A 21438-nucleotide genomic window follows, 5' to 3' on the forward strand; every position below is an offset into this window, starting at 1 on the left:
AATTCTTTACCATCTGAGCCATGTAAGAGGTGGGCCATAAAGAAGACTGAGCACCAAAGAACTGATAGTTTCCAACTGTGGTGCTGGAGAAGACTCTTGAGAGCCCCTTAGATAGCAAGAGGATCACACCAGTCAATCCTAAAGGATATCAACCATGGATATTCATTGGAGATACTGATGCTGAAGCTATAATACTTTGGCCACCTGATGCAAAGAGCCAACTCAATGGAAAAGACCCTGATGCTGGGCAAGGTTAAGAGCAGGAGGAGAAGTGAGTGATAGAGGATGAGATGGTTGGATGGAATCATTGACTGAATGGACATGAATTTCAGCAAACTCCAGGAAATAGTGGAGGACAGAGGAGCCTGGCGTGCTACAGTCCATGAGATTGCAAAGAGTTGGACACGACTTAGCACGAACCCAGAGGAAAAGTCTTTGGAGTTTGAAGTCTTAGGACTTTAGAGTCAAAGGGTTGTGGGTGTGAAAAATGCATTAAATTTCTGTAAGAATGTTTTCTCATTTTAATGCTTTCAATGAAAACGTTTGTAAACTATCTGGCACTTAATAGGCGCTTGAGAAAAAATAGTTTTCTTCCTTCAGGGCATGAACAGACCCAAAGATGGAAATCAGAGGATGGCAATCTGAAAATAAAAACATCCTTGCAGAATGGTTTTTACTTTACCCACCACGTCCTGCCAACTGCTGTCCCAGTTATAACAAATGCTGCTCTTCCCCTGATGTTTTTCTCAGACTCCACTCAACTGACTTCAATCTTACATTCTTGGCATGAATACCACTGACTTTTCTTTTTGTGTTTACTGTTAACTCTGTTCAAAGCTGTTCCAAAATGAAGCAGAATGGAAGGTGTTGCTCATAATTCATTCAAGAACAATAAACTCCTCCCTTCCTTTCTCTTATTAATTACACTCTTTATAACACAAATGCTCTACACCCTTCCGTTTGGGTTGGGCACACACACATAGAATGACAAAAATGAATATAGTCTGTCATGGCATTCGTCTCTATCAAGTCTTTTTCCTACAGTTTCTGGAAAGTGCTATTTTCGATGAAGTGATTTTCAATCAAAGTAGGTGGCAAAAATCAGCTTTTAGACATTGTGGTCAGGGCTAAAAAGTAGCTTCTGGGAGAAGACAGTAGAATGCCAGGGAGTGTGGAGGTGATAGGTTTCAGGGAAGGGAAATAATTTCTAATGGAAAGAGGAAGCTTCTACCCCATGACCTTCCATTACTCACTTTCAGTCTTACATGTCATTTCTCATTAAGTGGCATTCTTTTCAGTTGTTGTGCCATGATTCCTGAATAGGAGCGACTGGAAAAATACAAAACTGGACTCCTATTCAGGCTTGACTTACTCAACTATGGATGCCATCGGCCCTCCTGCAACGTTCCACAGAGTGAGGGTTGGATCCCTTCTCTTTGGTCTTTCTGACAGTGAGTGAAACAGGCATGACCATTTCACTATTAGACATGCACTTGTAAGTCCAACTTGGAAACACTGGACTTTATTCTGGCTTTCTGATGTATCCACAAGCACCGTCTACAAATGATATTACCTAACTGTTTGTCACTTAGGAATATCAACAGAAGTTGGGAGGTTGATTTTTACATATCTTGAAAGCCTAGTGTTGACATTCCCATTTCTTCAAATACAGTGAAAGAAGGGACACGAGAGAAAATGAACATCTGAGCTATGCTTATGATGGGGAAAACAGATTTGGTGCTGTCATTCCATTCAAGAGGAGGTCTGTGGTTCTATTCCCCTCAGGGGCATGAGACTAGGACAAAGTACTAGTTGTCGCCAGGAAATACCAGTAGGGGTGTGGGGAAGTGAGATAGGAAAGGTATGGAACCAGGTAAGTGTGCTTTTATGAACACCACTGCGGTCAGAAGGTGGTGAATCCCAGGGGTAACTTTGGGAACCAGTGCAGAACACACTAGCTGATGGGGAGGAAGAGGAAAATTTATCTATTGACTCCCATCAGTGGCTGGCTGAAGGCTACTGAGGTTGGGTGGGTGTGAACATCCCTCTGGAATTAACTGGTGGGGGTGGGAGGAGCCCCCAGGAAGATGGTTAGCCTCTTGCAGTGGAAGGTCTGAGGCTAGGGGACATGTATGGGACTGGTGAGTGTGCAATAGCCCAGCATGACGCTGAGACAGGAGGGCTAGAGCCTTAGAAGAGACTGCCATCTGGGACTTTTTTGTTTTTTGGCCACTCTGTAGAACTTATAGAACCTTAGTCCCCCAAAACAAACCCATGCCCCCTGCAATGGAAGCATAGAGTCCTAACCAGTGGACTGCCAGGGAATTTCCTGGCCATTTCTTAAAGAAGAGCTGTCATTGGAGGTCAGAGGACAATGGTGTCACAGTTGTCCAGTTTGTCTGATAGCTCCAATGACTTAGGGCTCACTTGCAGAACTAAACAGAGTGCATCCGACAGTGCTTTCTATCCTAACCTTGATCAGTCCTGACCTTGAGGCCCACAATCTACCTCCAAACCTCCCTTTGCAACTGACCATAAATGGGTCTAAATCTGAGCAACGGGTTTCAATTCCAGCAACAAAGTTGGTTGGAAAAGAAAACACATGGAATCTAATGAGACACACTAAAATATATATATTTAGACACCCTTCACTTTTCCATCATGTCAACTCATTGTGAAATTATTATTTACTTTACAGTTTCAAGGCTCAGTATGTAATTTTCTGCAATAAAACTGAATTGTAAACACTTGAGTTAGGGATCTCACGAACTAGGGCTTCTCTCTCTCCCTACTCCCTCCCTCCCTCCACTATCTGCAAGGTCAGCTCTATCTCTATACACAAATCTGACACATGTTGTCTTTGCACCTTCCTACCTAGGAAATAGAATGCTCTGTTTATGTTTGTCAGGATCCGGGGGTGGCAAGATGGCGGCATCCTGCCAGGTAATGGAAACACTGCTTGCTTTAATTTTATTACCAAGAACAAAGCCCTCTTATTGTTTAATAGAAGCCTTAAAGGCGGGCCTCATGGGCATAGTTCTCATTTTTTTGAGACCACAAATAAGAGGAATTCTTTAAGGCCATTTCATGAAAAACAGAAGGAAAAAAAATATATACATTTGCAAAATTAAAGCAATCCTTTGTTGAAGTAACCGGAACCCAACTCCAGGTTAGCATGTGTGTATGCTAGCTTTCTATGGGCATTTGTTGGCATTGTTCACCCAGGCAATCATTCTTTTATTAAGGTTAAATCAAGCCTATGTCAGAGATACCAAAGAAACAACCTTCCTTTTGGAGATCATCTCTGCCATCATCATTTCCAGATAATATGCTAAAAGAAGGAACATTTTGCACCCAAAATGAACAAGCCAACACTGTCCCCTTGAAAACTCTATTATTTATAAAACTGGTAACCACACAAACCTTAATTCAGTGCTTATTCTGATCCAGCCAGCAAACTCAAATACTCATGCAATCCCTGCTTCTCAACTCCAAGTTTTACTTCTCTCTACTTAAGATTACAAAAGCTACTGGTCTCCAGAGATGTTTGCAATACTCTTAGTAGCTGAGGAACAGAAAGTGAGAAGCAATATGCATGCTCTTATCCCTCCTTGAATGGGCAGGATGTTACCTCTGTACAAATGAAGCGATCCCACAGACTTGGTTGAGTGCCCACAAAGTGCAAAATACCACACTTAGAAACAGAACTTTGCCTTCTAAAGAAAATGACTATACTAGAAAATAATTAGCAAATCTTCTGACTACATACACAATTAACTGTTAAACCATGGGCTACAGAAATTCTAGCCCATGGAGTCCAATATGGCAACCACTAGCTGCTTTTTGTTTTTGAGCACTTGAAATGTTGCTAATATGAATTGAGATGTGCTGTGAGGATAAAACATAGGCATTAATCTCTCTTATATTGATCACATATTGAAATGAATATGTTTTGAATTTATTGGGCCCAATAAATTGTCTTGTTGTTGTTCAGTCGCTCAGTCATGTCCAACTTTTTACGACCCTATGGACTGCAGCATCCCAGGCTTCCTTGTCCTTCACCATCTCCCAGAGCTTGCGCAAACTCGTGTGCATTGAGTCGGTGATACCATCCAACTATCTCATCCTCTGTCGTCTCCTTCTCCTCCTGCTTTCCGTCTTTCTCAGCATGAGGGTCTTTTCTAATGAGTCGGTTCATTGTATCAGGTGACCAAAGTATTGGAGCTTCAGCTACAGAATCATTCCTTCCCATGAATATTCAGGATTGATTTTCTTTAGGATGGACTGGTTTGATCTCCATTCAGTCCATGGGACTCTCAAGTCTAGTAAAATTAATTTTACCTATTTGTTTTTACTTTTTAAAAAATGTGGCTACTTGGAAACTTAACATTACATATATGAGGTACCCATTAAATTTTGACCAGACGGTGTGAATTGGGAGGCTTAACTTTGATGGGGGTGGGCATGTGGTCTTTCCGAGACCTCATGTACTTCTAATTGACTTCCTTTGTATCTTTGATCTAGGGGGTCTGCACCATCTCTCTTTGAAGCTAGTCATGCTTACTTACTTTCCTAGGGCATTCTTCTGAAATTGTGGTGGTGGTAAAAGTAATGAAGTAAGTAGGAGGGGAGTTGGGAGGGAAATTATAGAGCATGGTTGCTGTATAAGATGGCCTTTGCTATCAAAAGGACAGTGAAAAGTAAATCTGGTCTGGTTGGGAAGAGAAAAGACCATAAAATTCAGATGTCTGGGGTGGGAGGGAGACTCAAGAGGGAGGAGATATGTATGTGTATACACACACACACATACACACACTTATTGGTGATTCATGTTGTAAGGCAGAAACCAACACAACATTGCAATGCAATTATCCTTCAATTAAAACTAAAAAAAAAATAGAATTCAGATGTCTGTCAGTTGCTGATTTTGAGGTTGCAGAGTATGTGTGTGTGTTTGGGAATCAACAGAATCTGATATCAAAAATGTCACCCTATAAGCAAGCCATCTTCAGAACTAGGTTGATCAGCTATCTTACATCTAAAAGTGTTTAAAAGAACTTCCCTCCACTGAATTCCAAGTGGCTACCTGGTCATTTTCTAAAGAAAAGAAAGACACCCTTCTGCTTCCCAAGGAGTCCAAGCAAGAGGGAATAGACAGGCACTTAAAGACCTTGAAGATTTTTGACCAAGGACTGTATCTATAACAAATCACTATGCAGTTTTCCTTAAGCTTTCAAGTTGAAATTATGGATTATTATTATTATTATTCTATTCATTATTCTATTCTATCTCATTATTCTATTCATAAATTTGAAAAATTTATAAAACCAAGAATAATCACTCTCAGGGCTCCCTGAATCAATGTTTGATTAACTCAAGTTGAACAAACTCAACTCCATTAAACAGTCAATTCCATCTATAAATTAGTTGATTAAGTTCCTATACACATTTTAAGAACTGAGGCAAAAACTTACATATACAGGGGCTTCCCTTGTGGCTCAGCTGATAAAGAATCCACCTCCAATGTGGGAGACCTGGCTTCAATCCCTGGGTTGGGAAGATTCCCTGGAGAAGGGAAAGGCTATCCACCCCAGTATTCTGGCCTGGAGAATTCCATGGACTATAGTCCATGGGATTGCAAAGAGTCAGCACGACTGAGCGACTTTCAGTTTCCATATAGGAAAATGCATAAAACTGAAGAGCCTCTTGATGAAAGTGAAAGAGGAGAGTGAAAAAATTGGCTTAAAGCTCAACATTCAGAAAACTAAGATCATGGAATCTGGTCCCATCACTTCATGGCAAATAGATGGGTAAATAGTGGCTGACTTTAATTTTTGGGCTTCAAAATCACCACAGATACTGATTGCAGCCATGAAATTAAAAGACACTTACTCCTTAGAAGGCAAGTTATAACCAGCCTAGACAGCATATTAAAAAGCAGAGACATTACTTTGTCAACAAAGGTCCATCTAGTCAAGGCTATGGTTTTTCCAGTAGTCATGTATGGATGTGAGAGTTAGACTATAAAGAAAGCTGAGCACCAAAGAATTGATGCTTTTGAACTGTGGTGTTGGAGAAGACTCCTGAGAGTCCCGTGGACTGCAAGGCGATCCAACCAGTCCATCCTAAAGGAGATCCGTCCTGGGTGTTCATTGGAAGGACTAATGTTGAAGTTGAAACTCCTATACTTTGGCCACCTGATGCGAAGAGTGACTCATTTGAAAAGACCCTGATGCTGGGAGGGATTGGGGGCAGGAGGAGAAGGGAACGACAGAGGATGAGATGGTTGGATGGCATCACCGACTCAGTGGACATGAGTTTGGGTAGACTCTGGGAGTTGGTGATAGACAGGGAGGCCTGGTGTGCTGCGGTTCATGAGGTCGCAAAGAGTCGGACACAACTTAGCGACTGAACTGAACTGAACTAAGGGCGATTCAATAGATTTTGATAACCAACCTGACCAATAGCTTAATCAAGATATAAAATATTCTTATCACCCCAGAAACTATCTTCAAGACCCTCTTCCAGTCAATTTTCACCCCCATGATTAATCATTGTTCAGATTTTTATCACCAAATTCCTGTATCATTTTAAATTTTGTTTATAAATGTAACATGTGCAATTTACTTTATAACCACTTTAAATGCCTAATGGGACAAAAATAAAACCCTAACTAGGTAAATCTTCCCAAGTCTTTACATAGCTCTTAGAAATCTAATAAACTTACAAATGTGGAACTCAAGTTCGAGTGAACACTCTAACATTGGTTTGAAACAAAATATTTTATGTTTTCAATTTAAAATCAGATGTCTAAAATAAATTATATTTTAGATTAGAATCTCAAAGTTAACCTGTCAAATTTCTGTAATATGTCACTCTCTTAAATGCTACAAACCCTTAAAATACAAACATATGTTTTAGTCCTACACTGTAACACAAAATATTGACTCTTGCTATTATTTAGGTTTTCATTTTTTTACATCATTCACAAACTTCTAGGGGAGGAGGGAAAAAGAACTTCATTTACTTAAGGAAGTAAACTAGTCATCTCAAAGAAGTTGAAGTTACCAGGTCAAGAATTTCTGATTAAATATTTGAGAATTCACAAAACCCAAAGGCCTACTGGTTCTAATGATATCACTGATTAATACCCATTGTGTCCTCACTATCCTGCATTGGACAGGGTTTCCAATTCCCCTGCAGATGGGAATATTTCTGGTTCATGATAATTCCCCCTTGGAATTAAAAAATATATATTGATTTATTTGGTTGTGTGGGGTCTTAGTTGCAGCACGCAGGATCTTTGTTGGATCATGTGGGAATCTTGTTGTGGTGCACAGGGTGTAATTGTGGAGTGTGGGCTTGGCTGCTCCCTGGCATGTGGGATCTTTGTTCCCTGACCAGGGTTCAAACCCGAGTCCCCTGCATTGCACGGTAGATTCTTAACCACTGATTTGCCTGGGAAATCCCCCCGCCCCCTCAACACACTAGGAATTTTTAATCATGTCTTTCAATTCTGTCATCTGGATTGGGTAGCTGAGATTGAATAACCACTACAGTTGCCTTACTACTCAATTGGATTTAATCCATTTCTTTGCTGGCTGGTTCTTGTTCTGTTTGGCTTCAAGTCACATTTCTGTGGTCATCTGACATTTACCTCAAAGGACCATAGGGATAATTAAGTCAAGAATTGATAGTAGGAGTTTGTCAAGTGGCCATACTATTTTTCATATATATTTGCATAGTGAGTGAAGTTGCTCAGTCGTGTCCGACTTTTTGCGACCCCATGGACTGTAGCCCACCAGGCTCCTCTGTCCATGGGATTCTCCAGGCAAGAATACTGGAGTGGGTTGCCATTTCCTTCTCCAGGGAATCTTCCCGACTTAGGGATCGAACCCAGGTCTCCCACATTGCAGGCAGGCGCTTTAACCTCTGAGCCACCAGGGAAGCCTATATTTGCATAAGTGCACCCTAAACCACAGGCTATATCTTGCTGTGGCATTGCACCCATTTGATACAGTAATCATCTCTTTCTAATACCTGCAAGAATGGACAAGGCATCATCTTCCCAACCTGTGTAAAATAGATGGAAAGTGTCCTTGAACTCATCATAGCCTAATGCGAACTCAGAGAATTACGCTATGATGATAATTTTCATCACTTCATATATATATGTCTGATGTTATATATAGTGAAAATGCTTTTAAAAGCATAGTAAAAGTTCTATCATAAATTCCTAGGGTGGGAAGTTACCTCACTTGATTGCTTAAATCTCTATTTGTGTTGCTTTTCACTGAAAGCCCTTGTATATTCAGGGGTAGCCTCTGGCTTTTTAAATAGCTGAATTTAAAATTTCATATTTCTGTTTGAAACAAAAATAACCAGCGCTACAATCGTACCCTTGTTAACAAACATTTGATATGCATGACTCAATGATTTTGCTAGGGAATTTCAAAATTAGAACAAAGCTCTTCAGTTTTCCCTATAACATTTAGCAATTAAAAATAGAAGTCAATTGAACAAAGGCAAAAGATGATGTGTCCTGTTTTTTCTCATCATCTTATATTCAGAGATAATTGCAGCTTGATTATCACAAATAGCAATTTTATATTGAGAAAAATAATTTAAACTAGATAGTTAAAATTTTTGAAGTAAGTTGATTTATAATGTGTTAGTTTTTGGGATATGGCAAAGTAATTCAGTTATCTATATACACATATATTCTTTTTCATTATGGTTTATTACAAGATATTAAATATAGTTCCCTGTGTTACACCATAGGACCTTGTTGTGTAGGACCTTGTTATGCTTTTTCTTCTTTTTTAAAAAAATTTCTTGGAACTAATTTACAAACTAGATATGAAGACCAAGAGACAAAAGGGGTTGGTTCAGTAACAAAATGATGGCTTGATGGGTCAGATCATGCGTCTCTGAATGGTAGGCACAGAAGCAATAGTGGGACCCAAACTTCTACCTGACAGTCATCTCATCTAGGACCATTTGTCTCAGCTCTGACTCTCTCACCTGAATCTATTCAACTACCACCATCTTAAGTGAAAGCTGAGTTAGAACTATGAGGACCATTTAAAAAATCTGTCACAACCTGTTCTTACTATTCTTTATATTATGCCAGAAACATCCCTGCTGCTCTAATAAAGCATCTAAATATTTCAAGACAAGAAGGTTATGTGTGGGATAGAGTAGGGGAGATGTGATAAAAAATTCCTGTATTATGGGGAGAAACTATGTTAAGATACATTAGTAAAACCATGTCTTCCCTCCTCATTCCTACTGCTCATCCATTCAGCCTTCCCAATTAAGGCTGATTATTTCATATTTAAGTATTAGTCTTGGAAATCTGCATGACTAAATTCAAACATGTAAGAAGGACTGTCTTCAGAGGCATGTATGTGAGCATGCGCCAATCCAAGCCACCTGGTAGGGTTCTTAATCTGACACAATAGTTCATTCTATCCAAACTGGAAAGATTATAGATGATAAAAGGTTTTGATCATGTTTTTTAAAAAGTTTCAAAGTTGAAATTTGGGAATGTTATTCTGAAAGTAATACCAAATTAACTCTAATATTCATTCATTCATTAGTAAGATTCATCTCTTATTTCTAAATACTGGAAACCATTCCACTGATGTCTTCTCATTATTCCTCATGAATGTACCTAAGAAGGAAACAGGATCCAATGCCCTTTATGAATCAGTTTTTTAAAAACAAGAGCACTGAATCTAAGAGGAGACATTCAAGTATGTGTTGTACACCACCTTAATAAACAGTTAAATTTAATCTCCACCAAGAAAAGCTAAATTTGCTTCATGAGTTGTCAATTTTAGCAAATTTGGTGGAGTAAACTGGACACACAGCCATTAAACACATGCAGTAGTCAAAAAATGAATCTTCTCATAATGGAAAGATAGCCCATGTTCTTGGATTTGAAGAATTAATATTATTAGAATGGCCATACAACCTAAAACAATCTATAGATGTAATGCGATCCCTATCAAATTACCTATGACATTTTTTGCAGGACTGGACAAAATAATCCTAAAATTCATATGAAACCATAAAAGACCCAGAATTGCTAAAGCAATCCTGAAGAAAAAGAACAAAGCAGGAAGCAAAACTTTCCCAGACTTCAGACAATACTACAAAGCTACAGTAATCAAAATAGCATGGTACTGGCACAAAAACAGACATATGGATCAATGGAACAGAATAGAGGGCCCAGAAATAAACCCACATACCTACAGTCAATCTTCTGCAAAGGAGGCAAGAATATACAATGGGAAAAAGACAGTCTTTTTAGCAAGTGGTGTTGGGAAAATTGGACAGTGACATGTAAATCAATGAAGTTAGAACACATCCTCTTACCATACACAAAAATAAAGTCAAATTACCTTAAAGACCTAAAGATAAGATAAAACTCTTAGAAGAGAACATAGGCAAAACATTCTCTGACATAAATTGTACCAATGTTCCATTAGGTCAGTTTCCTAAGGCATTATAAATTAAAAAAAAATATAATCAAACCGACAAGCTTTTGCACAGCAAAGGAAACTATAAAAAAACAAAAAAGAAAAGAAAAGATATCCAACAGAATGAAGGAAAAAATTTGCAAATGATATAAAACTGTCAGCTTACTTTCCAAAATATACAAACTGTTTGTATAACTCTGCAACAAAAACCAATCAACCCTATCCAAAAATGGGCAGAAGATCTAAATAGACATTTTTCCAAAAAAGACATACAGATGGTGAATAGGCACATGAAAAGATGCTCAACACTGCTAGTTATTAGAGAAATGAAAGTCAAAACAACAAGGAACCACCTCACACAGGTCAGTTCAGCTCAGTTCAGTTGCTCAGTCATGTCCGATTCTTTGGAAACCCATGAATCGCAGCACGCCAGGCCTCCTTGTCCATCATCAACTCCCAGAGTTTACTCAAACTCATACCCATTGAGTTGGTGATGCCATCCAGCCACAGGTCAGAAGAGTCATCATTAAAAAGTCTTCAATAACCAATTATGGAGAGGATGTGGAGAAAAGGGAACCCTCTTATGCTATTGGTAGGAATATAAATTGGTGTAAGTATGGAGGTTCCTCAGAAACCTAAAAGTAGAATTATCATATGATCCAGAAATCCAACTCCTTGGCATACACTTGGACAAAACTGTAATTCAAAAAGATACATGCACCCCTCCCTATGTTCATGGCAGCAGTATTGACAATAGCCAAGACACGGAAACAACCTAAATATCCTTCGACAGATGAGTGAATAAACAAGCTGTGATCCATAGATACAATGGAATACCTCTCAGCCATAAAAAGAGTGAAATGCCATTTGAAGCAGCATAAATGCAACTAGAGCTATCATACTAAGGGAAGTAAGCCAGACAGAGAATGACAAATACCATATGATATCACTTATCTAAAATATGACACAAATGAATCCACCTATGAAACAGAAACAGAATCAGGCACATAGAGAACAGACTGGTGGTTGCCAAGGGGGAGGGGGTTGGGCGGAAAGGTACAGTGGGAGGTTGGGGTTAGCAGATGTGAGCTTTTATATATAGGATGAATAAACAAGGTCCTACTATATAGCACAGAGAACTGTATTCAGTATTCTATGATAAACCATAATGGAAAAGAATATATAAAAAAGAATGTGTGTATGTGTGTGTGTGTGTAACTGAATCACTCTGCTGTACAGCCGTGATTAACACAATATTGTAAATCAACAATACTTTAAAAAACAAAAGAATATTCTCCAGAGAAGATGAAGTTCTGTGCAGTCCAAGAGTTCCTTTTCTCCTTTGTTCTGAGAATACTAAGACTTGAACTTAAGAGATTAATCTTTAGCTTAGTTGGAGAATGAAATGGCACCCCGCTCCAGTACTCTGGTCTGGAAAATGCCATGGACGGAGGAGCCTGGTGGGCTGCAGTCCATGGAGTCGCGAAGAGTCAGACACGACTGAGCGACTTCACTTTCACTTTTCACTTTCATGCATTGGAGAAGGAAATGGCAACCCACTCCAGTGTTCTTGCCTGGAGACTCCCAGGGACGGGGGAGCCTGGTGGGCTGCCATCTACAGGGTCGCACAGAGTTGGACACGACCGAAGCGACTTAGCAGCAGCAGCAGCTTTAGCTTAGTGGCTTGTCACAATCCAGTTTCTGAATGCCACCATAGCTGCACTATCATGTTATCCTTATTCCATAGCTATTTACACAAACAGCCAAGAATGACTGTCGACTGCCTGATGTGGTTCCAGAGTCCGATTCTAAATATACCTTGAGAACATTCTCACAAGGGCTCATGTGAATGGGAATCAAACCCTTATCTGCAAGTGACAATGGATTACATCTTTGGACATTTAAGTTGGCCCCTAGCAGGATACAAGTCATCCAAAATCAGACACCTGTCCACAAGATACAAACACCATGTTTGGTGTCCAGATGCTGGTCTTCATTCAGGGGCTCCAGGTGAATAAACCGCCAAGGCTTCCATAGAGAGCTAATGCTTTGACATAAAACTACACAGTAAAATTAATTTAAACATAAAGGTTCATCTTCCTTTTTAACCTAGCCATTTTTTCACTTTTTTCCATTGTTTACATTTAAATGCTTTTAGGGCTTGGTGACTAGCTGGAAAGTTCTTTTACAGAACCCCATCTGTTTTCCCAAATCATTTTATTACCATTCCTTAAGCTATCCTCTTCCCTTTCAATTTCCAGAGCTCAACATCTAAGCAAAAGTCACATAATACATGGCACTTAACTTATGCACATGAAATCTGTCACTTCACATGTCACCTAGCATTGGAAAAATCTTTACTCGAAAGCCAGTAAGACAGCAAACTTTCCATTGAGAGCAAAGAAAAAAAAAGTTTAAAGACTTAGGGTGAAAACCAATGGCAAAAGGACACAAAAAGTGATTATAAACAAGGCAACATAAGCCAAAGGAGCTAAAGCTAGGCCTTTGATGTGATGCTAGTTTTAGAGAATTGCCTGCTAGGATGAACTTGGGCAAGGACAGTGGAGTCAGCTGAACCTGTATCTTCTCCAAACTACTATGGCAACTAGTCAACATTTCGTAGCTTTTCTCTACCACCTTACTGTGGATTTAGTCATTGGTTACCTACAATTCCCCAAAGTGCATATCCACTGCATGTCCAGGTATTATATTTCCTGTGAAAGAACTTGATTCTCAGAATGTGTGGAGAATATGATATCCATCAGTGATTCTAAGCATTTGCCTAGCTAATAAACTATGCCCTCTGATTTTTAAAAGAAAATGGGGAGGCAGATGAGTTGATGAAGAACAAAAGTCCCTGTTTGACCTAGAACTGTGAATTTCTGTAGCTGACTCAAATTTTGACCACTTTTTATGAACTTGTTCTACATCCCATAACTAATTCCAAACTCATCCCAAGGCAATTTTTGACTGCATTCTTCTCCTGCAGAAAACAAAACTGAGTAGCTAAAACCCACTAATTTTTGGAATTCGACCCAATTACACAAACATTTTTTGGGAATCTACCTGATGTTGCCTTTTCAATGCCTCCTTCTCTTGAGTCCTAAGCTGTCTTGGCCTCATATCTCTAGTTTTCAAAAGATTTGGTGTTTACAGTCAAAAAGCCATTTCATTTGCTTGCCCTCATTAAAAAAGCTGTGAAAACAATGAGGATGGGGGTGGGAGACCTTCAACTCTTTTCATGCTAAAGAACAGCAGAAGTGAATCCCAGGAAGGAGGTGTGGACTTATAAGGATGTGGCATTTCCTCAGGATTTGGTGTGAATTCATTGATTTAATTTACAACAATTGGGATTTGCCTCTGTGCTTTTGAGTGTTTTTAGCTCCAGCTGGCAGGGGGATTATTTTCCCGTGGAATGCTCAGACCCAAACACAAGGATATCTTCAGAAAGAGGAAAAGGAAGAAATACAGTCTAGGAACCTAGGTTGTGAACTAGGAAATTCTTTTCCACTAAACTGATTTAAAAAAGACTGTCATGCTGGCTGGTGCCTAACCAATCCCACCACCTTTTTTGGAGTTTACTAGTACTGGGACATTTCCCCTTGGATGTGTGGTCATTTTGCATCAAGATATCCATCCTAGTTCCCCAACAACCCAAAAACATCATTTCCTGAAAAGAGCTAGGGATGCTGATGTTAACTGTGGAATTGACACAGTGTTCCTCGAGCCCTCACTAAACCTTCAAAACCAAATCAAGTTCAAACTCAGATGCAATATTAAAGCTCACTGACCCCTTATCTCTCCAAAATCAGTTCCTCCTTATCCAGTCTCACACACTTGCATTCCTATAGAATGAACTACTGACTGTGTGTACATACACTCTTCATTTTTCCATCTCCATGCCTTAGTTTGCCCTGAAAGTAGAGCCTCTCCCATCTCTTCATATGTCTGAATGTTACATACCCTTGAAAGCAGGCTCAGACACTGTACTAACTGATCCAGTTCCCAGAGAGAAGAAATTTCTTCTCTGCAATTCCAAAGTATATCATCCCTAACTCTCTTATGGGCTTTCCTCGCAGCTCAGGCAGTAAAGAATCTGCCTGCAATGCAGGAGACCCTGGTTCCATTCCTGGGTCGGGAAGATCCCCTGGAGAAGGGAATGAAAACACGTTCCAGTATTCTTGCCTGCACAATCCCATGGAAAGAGGAGCCTAATGGGCTACAGTCCATGGGGTCGCAAACAGTAGGACTCAGCTGAGCGACTAAGCAGACACACACAGAATCCTCTTATGGGAACTTATTTTCCCATTGTGTATTATTGCTCTTTCATCTTAGTTGAGATAGTGAGCTCTGTGTAGGCAGGGTCGTTTCCACCCAGCACAGGGAAACACACACACAGAGGAGGATCCACAAGCACTCATGGAATGAAGCAGTGTGACCATTTAACAAGCCCAAGTAACTGAGTGCAGGCAAAACTTGACAGACACACTTACCCAGAAATACATGTTTAGCGAATACCGCCAACAGATCAACAGAGTCCAGAATCCAAAGAGCAGAAACTCAGGTTAAGCTGAATTATCTACATCTTAGAAATAAGGCACGTGTCTCTTTCAGATCTGGATTCAGCACTGTTTATAATAGCCAGGACATGGAAGCAACCTAGATGCCCATCAGCAGATGAATGGATAAGGAAGCTGTGGTACATATACACCATGGAATATTACTCAGCCGTTAAAAAGAATTCATTTGAATCAGTTCTAATGAGATGGATGAAACTGGAGCCCATTATACAGAGTGAGGTGAGCCAGAAAGATAAAGAACATTACAGTATACTAACACATATATACGGAATTTAGAAAGATGGTAACAATGGCCCTATATGCAGGGCAGAAGAACAGACGCAGAAGTACAGAACAGACTTTTGAACTCTGTGGGAGAAGGGGAGGGTGGGATGTTTCGAAAGAACAGCATGTATATTATCTGTGGTGAAACAGACCACCAGCCCAGGTGGGAGGCATGAGTCAAGTGCTCGGACCTGTTGGGCTGGGAAGATCCAGAGGAATCGGGTGGAGAGGGAGGTGGGATGGGAGACCGGGATGGGGAATTCGTGTAACTCTATGGCTGATTCACATCAATGTATGACAAAACCCACTGAAAAATAAATAAAAAAAAAAGGCAAAAAAAAGAAAGAAGGCAAAAAGAAGACTGATTCCTTTGGATGACATACTAGATTCCACTCCATTGAGCCAGCTGAAGGAAGGGTTATCTGACTCTCTCGTTGGGATGTAAAAGAGCTTGATTTTCTATTGACTATTGAGGAGGGCTTCGTCTCTGCTAAGTTTAATGTTAACTTAGAGGAAACTGATGGGATGCAAGGTATTTAGCTCAAAATAATGATTTATTGCCCCTTAGGTCACAAGAAGATCCCCTGGAGGAGAAAATGACAACCCACCCAGTATTCTTGTCTGGAGAATCCCCATGGACCAAGGACCCTGGTGGGCTACAGTCCACGGGGTCGCAAAGAGTCAGAACATGACTGAGCAACTTCACTTTCACTTTCAGTCACTAACCAGTTCTGCATTGAATTTAGCTGTCTTATTCTAGCACTCTTTTTCCCAACTACCCCCAACCTCCAAATTTGTATGAATCAGTTTCTGATAAAGCCAGCTTTATCATTACGCTTGTTCCTTTACCAAAGATTAAATAAATTTCAAGGCAGATTCATTTGATTAAAGAACGCTCAAACTACTGCACAATTGCACTCATCTCACATGCTAGTAAAATAACACTCAAAATTCTCCAAGCCAGGCTTCAGCAATAAGTGAACCGTGAACTTCCAGATGTTCAAGCTGGTTTTAGAAAAGGCAGAGGAACCAGAGATCAAATTGCCAACATCTGCTGGATCATTGAAAAAGCAAGAGAGTTCCAGAAAAACATCTATTTCTGCTTTATTGACTATGCCAAAGCCTTCGACTGTGTGGATCACAATAAACTGTGGAAAATTCTTAAAGAGATGGGAATACCAGACCACCTGACCTGCCTCTTGAGAAACCTGTATGCAGGTTAGGAAGCAACAGTTAGAACTGGACATGGAACAACAGACTGCTTCCAAATAGGAAAAGGAGTACATCAAGGCTGTATATAGTCACCCTGCTTATTTAACTTATATGCAGAGTACATCACGAGAAACGCTGGTCTGGAAGAAGCACAAGCTGGAATCAAGATTGCTGGGAGAAACATCAATAACCTCAGATATGCAGATGACACCACCCTTATGGTAGAAAGTGAAGAAGAACTAAAGAGCCTCGTGATGAAACTGAAAGAGGAGAGTGAAAAAGTTGGCTCAAAGCTCAACATTCAGAAAGCTAAGATCATGGCATCCGGTCCCATCACTTCATGGCAAGTATATGGGGAAACAGTGGGAACAGTGACTGACTTTGTTTGTTTGGGCCAAAATCACTGCAGATGGCGACTGCAGCAATGGCATTAAAAGACGCTTACTCCTTGAAAGGAAAGTTATGGCCAACCTAGACAGCATATTAAAAAGCAGAGATATTACTTTGTCAACAAAGATCCATCTAGTCAAAGCTATGGTTTTTCCAGTAGTCATGTATGAATGTGAGAATTGGACTATAAAGAAAGCTGAGCACCAAAGGATGGATGCTTTTGAACTGTGGTGTTGGAGAAGACTCTTGAGAGTCCCTTGGACTGCAAGGTGATCCAACCAGTCCACCCTAAAGAAGATCAGTCCTGGGTGTTCATTGGAAGGACTGATGTTGAAGCTGAAACTCCAATACTTTGGCCACCTGATGCAAAGAGCTGACTCATTTGAAAAGACCCTGATGCTGGGAAAGATTGAGGGCAGGAGGAGAAGGGGACGACAGAGGATGAGATGGTTGGATGGCATCACAGACTTAGTGGACATGGGTTTGGGTAGACTCTGGGAGTTGGTGATGGACAGGGAGGCCTGGTGTGCTGCGGTTCATGGGGTCGCAAAGAGTTGGACATGACTGAGTGACTGAACTGAACTGATGTGAGATTTTGATGCTCCATTTTTAAAACATTTGCCTTAAAAATGTGAATAACTGAATAAAGAAACACATAAAAATAGGTACTGTTGGCATTATTATTTATCGATTTATAATTAATTTCCCCTGATTTTTATCTAGAAATTTCCTAAATACCAAATTTATTCACCCACACACATTTCATTCCATTCCACACGGTTGATAAAGAAATAACAGCAAATGGAGTATATTCTTTACTCTTTGTCTAGAATAATTTCTCATGGCATCTATCTGTCTATTTGAAAGTCTGCTACAATCAATTCAGTAATAGTTTCATTTTAAAAGCCTGTATGTCAACTAAATACCTAATCTTTTGAATTAAAAATAGACTCTGCTTGTAAATTTCTTGAATGACACATCTATCTATCGGTTGAAATTACCGAACATTACAAAATATAATTTTTCATGTTAGGACAAATAGTGTTTTGTAAGTTCAAGCCACACTAATGTTGCATTAGGAGCAACAGTTCTTCTGAAATTGCTAAAGGCCATAATAGAAACCAGACACTAATGCTTTAAGAAGTATCTAGCTGAAATGGAATGAAATAACCACTCAATCCATAAAGCATTTGTAAGATTTCACCATAAAAGACAGGTAATTTTTTTCCATTTTTTTTTCTTAAACTGACAAGAAATAATTCTTTCTTCTGGTCCTTCCTAAACATCAAATGCTGTCACATCATAAAAAGAAAATACAGCACACGGATCATTTTTTGTTCATCCATCTAATTCTATAATACATATTCATTTCACCCTATAATAATGAGAACATCATGCTTGTTCATCATTATTTACAGTGCTATTTAATCAACAAGGCTCCGTATGCTCCCTGGAAAGATTCCTGCCAAAAGCAGTCAAAGACCTGTGTTCTGCAACTAGCCCTTGGTTTTAGTGCTGCCTGCATGCTCTTGACTAAATCCCAACATGCTGCAGTTACGGTGAACTTCATGGAAACATATTTGTCAACTAAGATGTATTTATTACACCTGTAGTGAGTTGAACTGTATTGTATCCCACCACCCCCCCCCAAAAAAAAGTGTGTCTAAGACCTAATCCCTAGTACCTGTAAATATGACCTTATTTGGAAATGGGGTCTTTGCAGATGGAATCAAGTTACAGTGAGTTCATACTGAAGTGGGCTTCCCAGTTGGTGCAGTGCCAAAGAATCTACCTGCCAGTGCAGGAGACTTAAGAGACACTGGTTCGATCCCTGGATAGGGAAGATCCCCTGGAGGAGGGCATGGAAACCCACTCCAGTATTCTTGCCTGGGAAATCCTATGGACAGAGGAGCCTGGTGGGCTACAGTCCATGGGGTTGCAAAGAATCTGATGCGACTGAGCACACACACATATTCAAGTAGGGTGGAGCCTAATCCAATGACAGGCATCCTTTTAAGAAGGGGAATTGGATACAGACTCAGAGACACACAGGGACAAGGCCATGTGGTGACAGAGGCCAAAATTAGAGTGATGGATCTAGCAGCCAATGGACACCAAGGACTGGGCTGCAAACACTAGGAGGTGGGAAGAGGCATAAAAGAGGCTCCCCAAGAGCCTTCAGAATGAGCAAGGCCTTGCCAACAGCTTGATGTTGGACTTCTGACCTCTAGGAATAGCAAGAAAATCAGTGTCTGTTTTCTGCCACCCAAGTGTGCAGTAATTTGTTACAGCTGACATCGGAAACTAATACAACACCTTTTCAATAGTGCTTTTGGTGGGGGGGGGGCTGTTCTTTGGAGGGGTGATTCAAATCTACAAGTTTAGGAATGCTAAGGTAAGCTGGATTAGGGAAAGCTATGATAGGAGTGGGGGCAGAGCAAAGCAGTGGATGTGGAGAGATTCTCAAGTGTTCTAGTTCCTTCTTATTTCATCCATCTTAGACATCTGGCTTCTGCAAAAACTAATCTTAAGAAGATTCCCATCAGAAAAATATAAAGGGTGAGGGTACAAAAACCATGATCAAGCAGTTTTCATATGAAAAATAGCACATAGAGAAACTCACCTCAACATGTTGACATGTTTGGATGAGTTTAGCCAAAAGCGTCTCCAGTTCCGTGTTCCTCTTAATAAGGTTGGTGAGGTTACTCTCCAAGTTTTGCTGTTCAGAAAAAAGAGAGAGAGGAAAATATTATTCTGCACACTTTTAATACTTTAGTATACATAAAATTACTTATACTCGGGAAAATGGATGCATTTTAAAAGAAATCTCAATGAAATCTATATAGTTTCAAGTTCTTGTAGATTTATACTAGATTTTGAAAAATCACATGTAAAAGATTGTTTTAAAAATGTTCACCTCTTACTCTTTTTGTGCCTGCTTTGTGCACGAACTTGGGCATATTTCACTGATTAATTAGTCATAGGTTATATCCTGGTTGTGCACCAGGGAGAGAAGAGGTAATTGGATTTCTAATTCCTTATCTGAATCAGAAATGGCAGTAACAGAAGGAATACACTCCCATATCAAATCAACCACTGTTGGATTTTTAGAATTTACCATCTTATGGGCAGGCTGATGTCAATCCCCTGAAGAAAGGTCTGAACTGTCCAGCTATTGCTGACATTATGGTCATTTATAGGCATTTAGAAGAAGTGCTCATGATACATGTTTATTCACTCACAGTACATTTCACTGTACATGCTTCTATTCTATGCCTATCAGCCTATCAATGCCAAATCAAATTTCCTTGAATGTTACATTTTTCATATCACTATCCTCCTTATGAACTTCCCAGGTGGCACTAATGGTAAACATCCTGCCTGACAATGCAGGAGACTTAAGAGATGTGGGTTCCATCTCTGGGTCGGGAAGATCCCCTGGAGGAGGGCATGGGTAGCTACTCCAGTATTCAAGCCTGGAGAATTCCATGGACAGAGGAGTCTGGAGGGCTACAGTCCATAGGGTTGCAAAGAGTCAGACACAACTGAAGTGACCTAGCACATATCCTCCTTAAGAATCTAGAATTATGCCCTATTCCTTTAGAATATCCATATTTTTTACAATTTATTTTATTGAAGTATAATTGATTTAGAATGTTGTGTTAATTTCTGCTGTATAGGAGGTTCAGTTATATATATATACATATACACACACATTCTTTTTCATATTCTTTTCCATTATGGTTTATCACAGGATATTACATATAGTTCCCTGTGCTATACAGTAGGACCATGTTATTTATTCATCCTATATATAATAGTTTGCATTTGCTAATCCCAAACTTCATAGCAAATAGATGGGGAAACAATAGAAACAGTGACAGACTTTATTTTCTTGGACTCCAAAGTATCTGCAGGTGGTGACTGCAGTCATGAAATTAAAAGGCACTTGCTCCTTGGAAGAAAAGCTATGATAAACGTAGACAGCATGGTAAAGAGCAGAGACATTACTTTGCCAACAAAGGTCCGTCTACTCAAAGCTATGGGTTTTCCAGTAGTCATGTATGGATGTGAGAGTTGGACTATAAAGAAAGCTGAGTGCCAAAGAATTGATGCTTTTGAACTGTGGTGTTGGAGAAGACTCTTGAGAGTCCCCTGGATAGCAAGGAGATCAAACCAGTCAATCTTAAAGGAAATCAGCCCTGAATATTCATTGGAAGGACTGATACTGAAAAGAAGCTCCAATACTTTGGCCACCTGAGGGAAAGAATTGATTCATTGGAAAAGACCCTGATGCTGGGAAAGATTGAAGGCGGGAGGAGAAGGGGACGACAGAGGATGAGATGGTGGATGGCATCACCAAGTTGATGGACATGAGTTTGAGCAAGCTCCAGGAGTTGGTGATGGACAGGGAAGCCTGGCATGCTGCAGTCTATGGGGTCACAAAGAGTTGGACATGACTGAGCGACTGAACTGAATTCCAAACTCCCAATCCACCCTACCAC

The 21438-nt window shown here is 40.0% G+C and overlaps 1 protein-coding gene across 4 annotated transcripts in view; it reads right to left on the minus strand.

Annotated features, from left to right (window-relative positions):
- Positions 1–21438, minus strand: part of MID1 (midline 1) — a 391822-nt gene that overhangs the window by 61258 nt on the left and 309126 nt on the right. For all 4 annotated transcript variants that reach the window (XM_065915785.1, XM_065915786.1, XM_065915783.1 and 1 more), the window contains exon 3: positions 19557–19652. In XM_065915785.1, coding sequence (XP_065771857.1) covers positions 19557–19652 — 96 coding nt within the window. The remainder of the gene's footprint in view (positions 1–19556; positions 19653–21438) is intronic.

This window comes from Muntiacus reevesi, chromosome X (genome assembly GCF_963930625.1).
Source record: "Muntiacus reevesi chromosome X, mMunRee1.1, whole genome shotgun sequence".
In the NCBI taxonomy this organism is placed as follows: domain Eukaryota; kingdom Metazoa; phylum Chordata; class Mammalia; order Artiodactyla; family Cervidae; genus Muntiacus; species Muntiacus reevesi.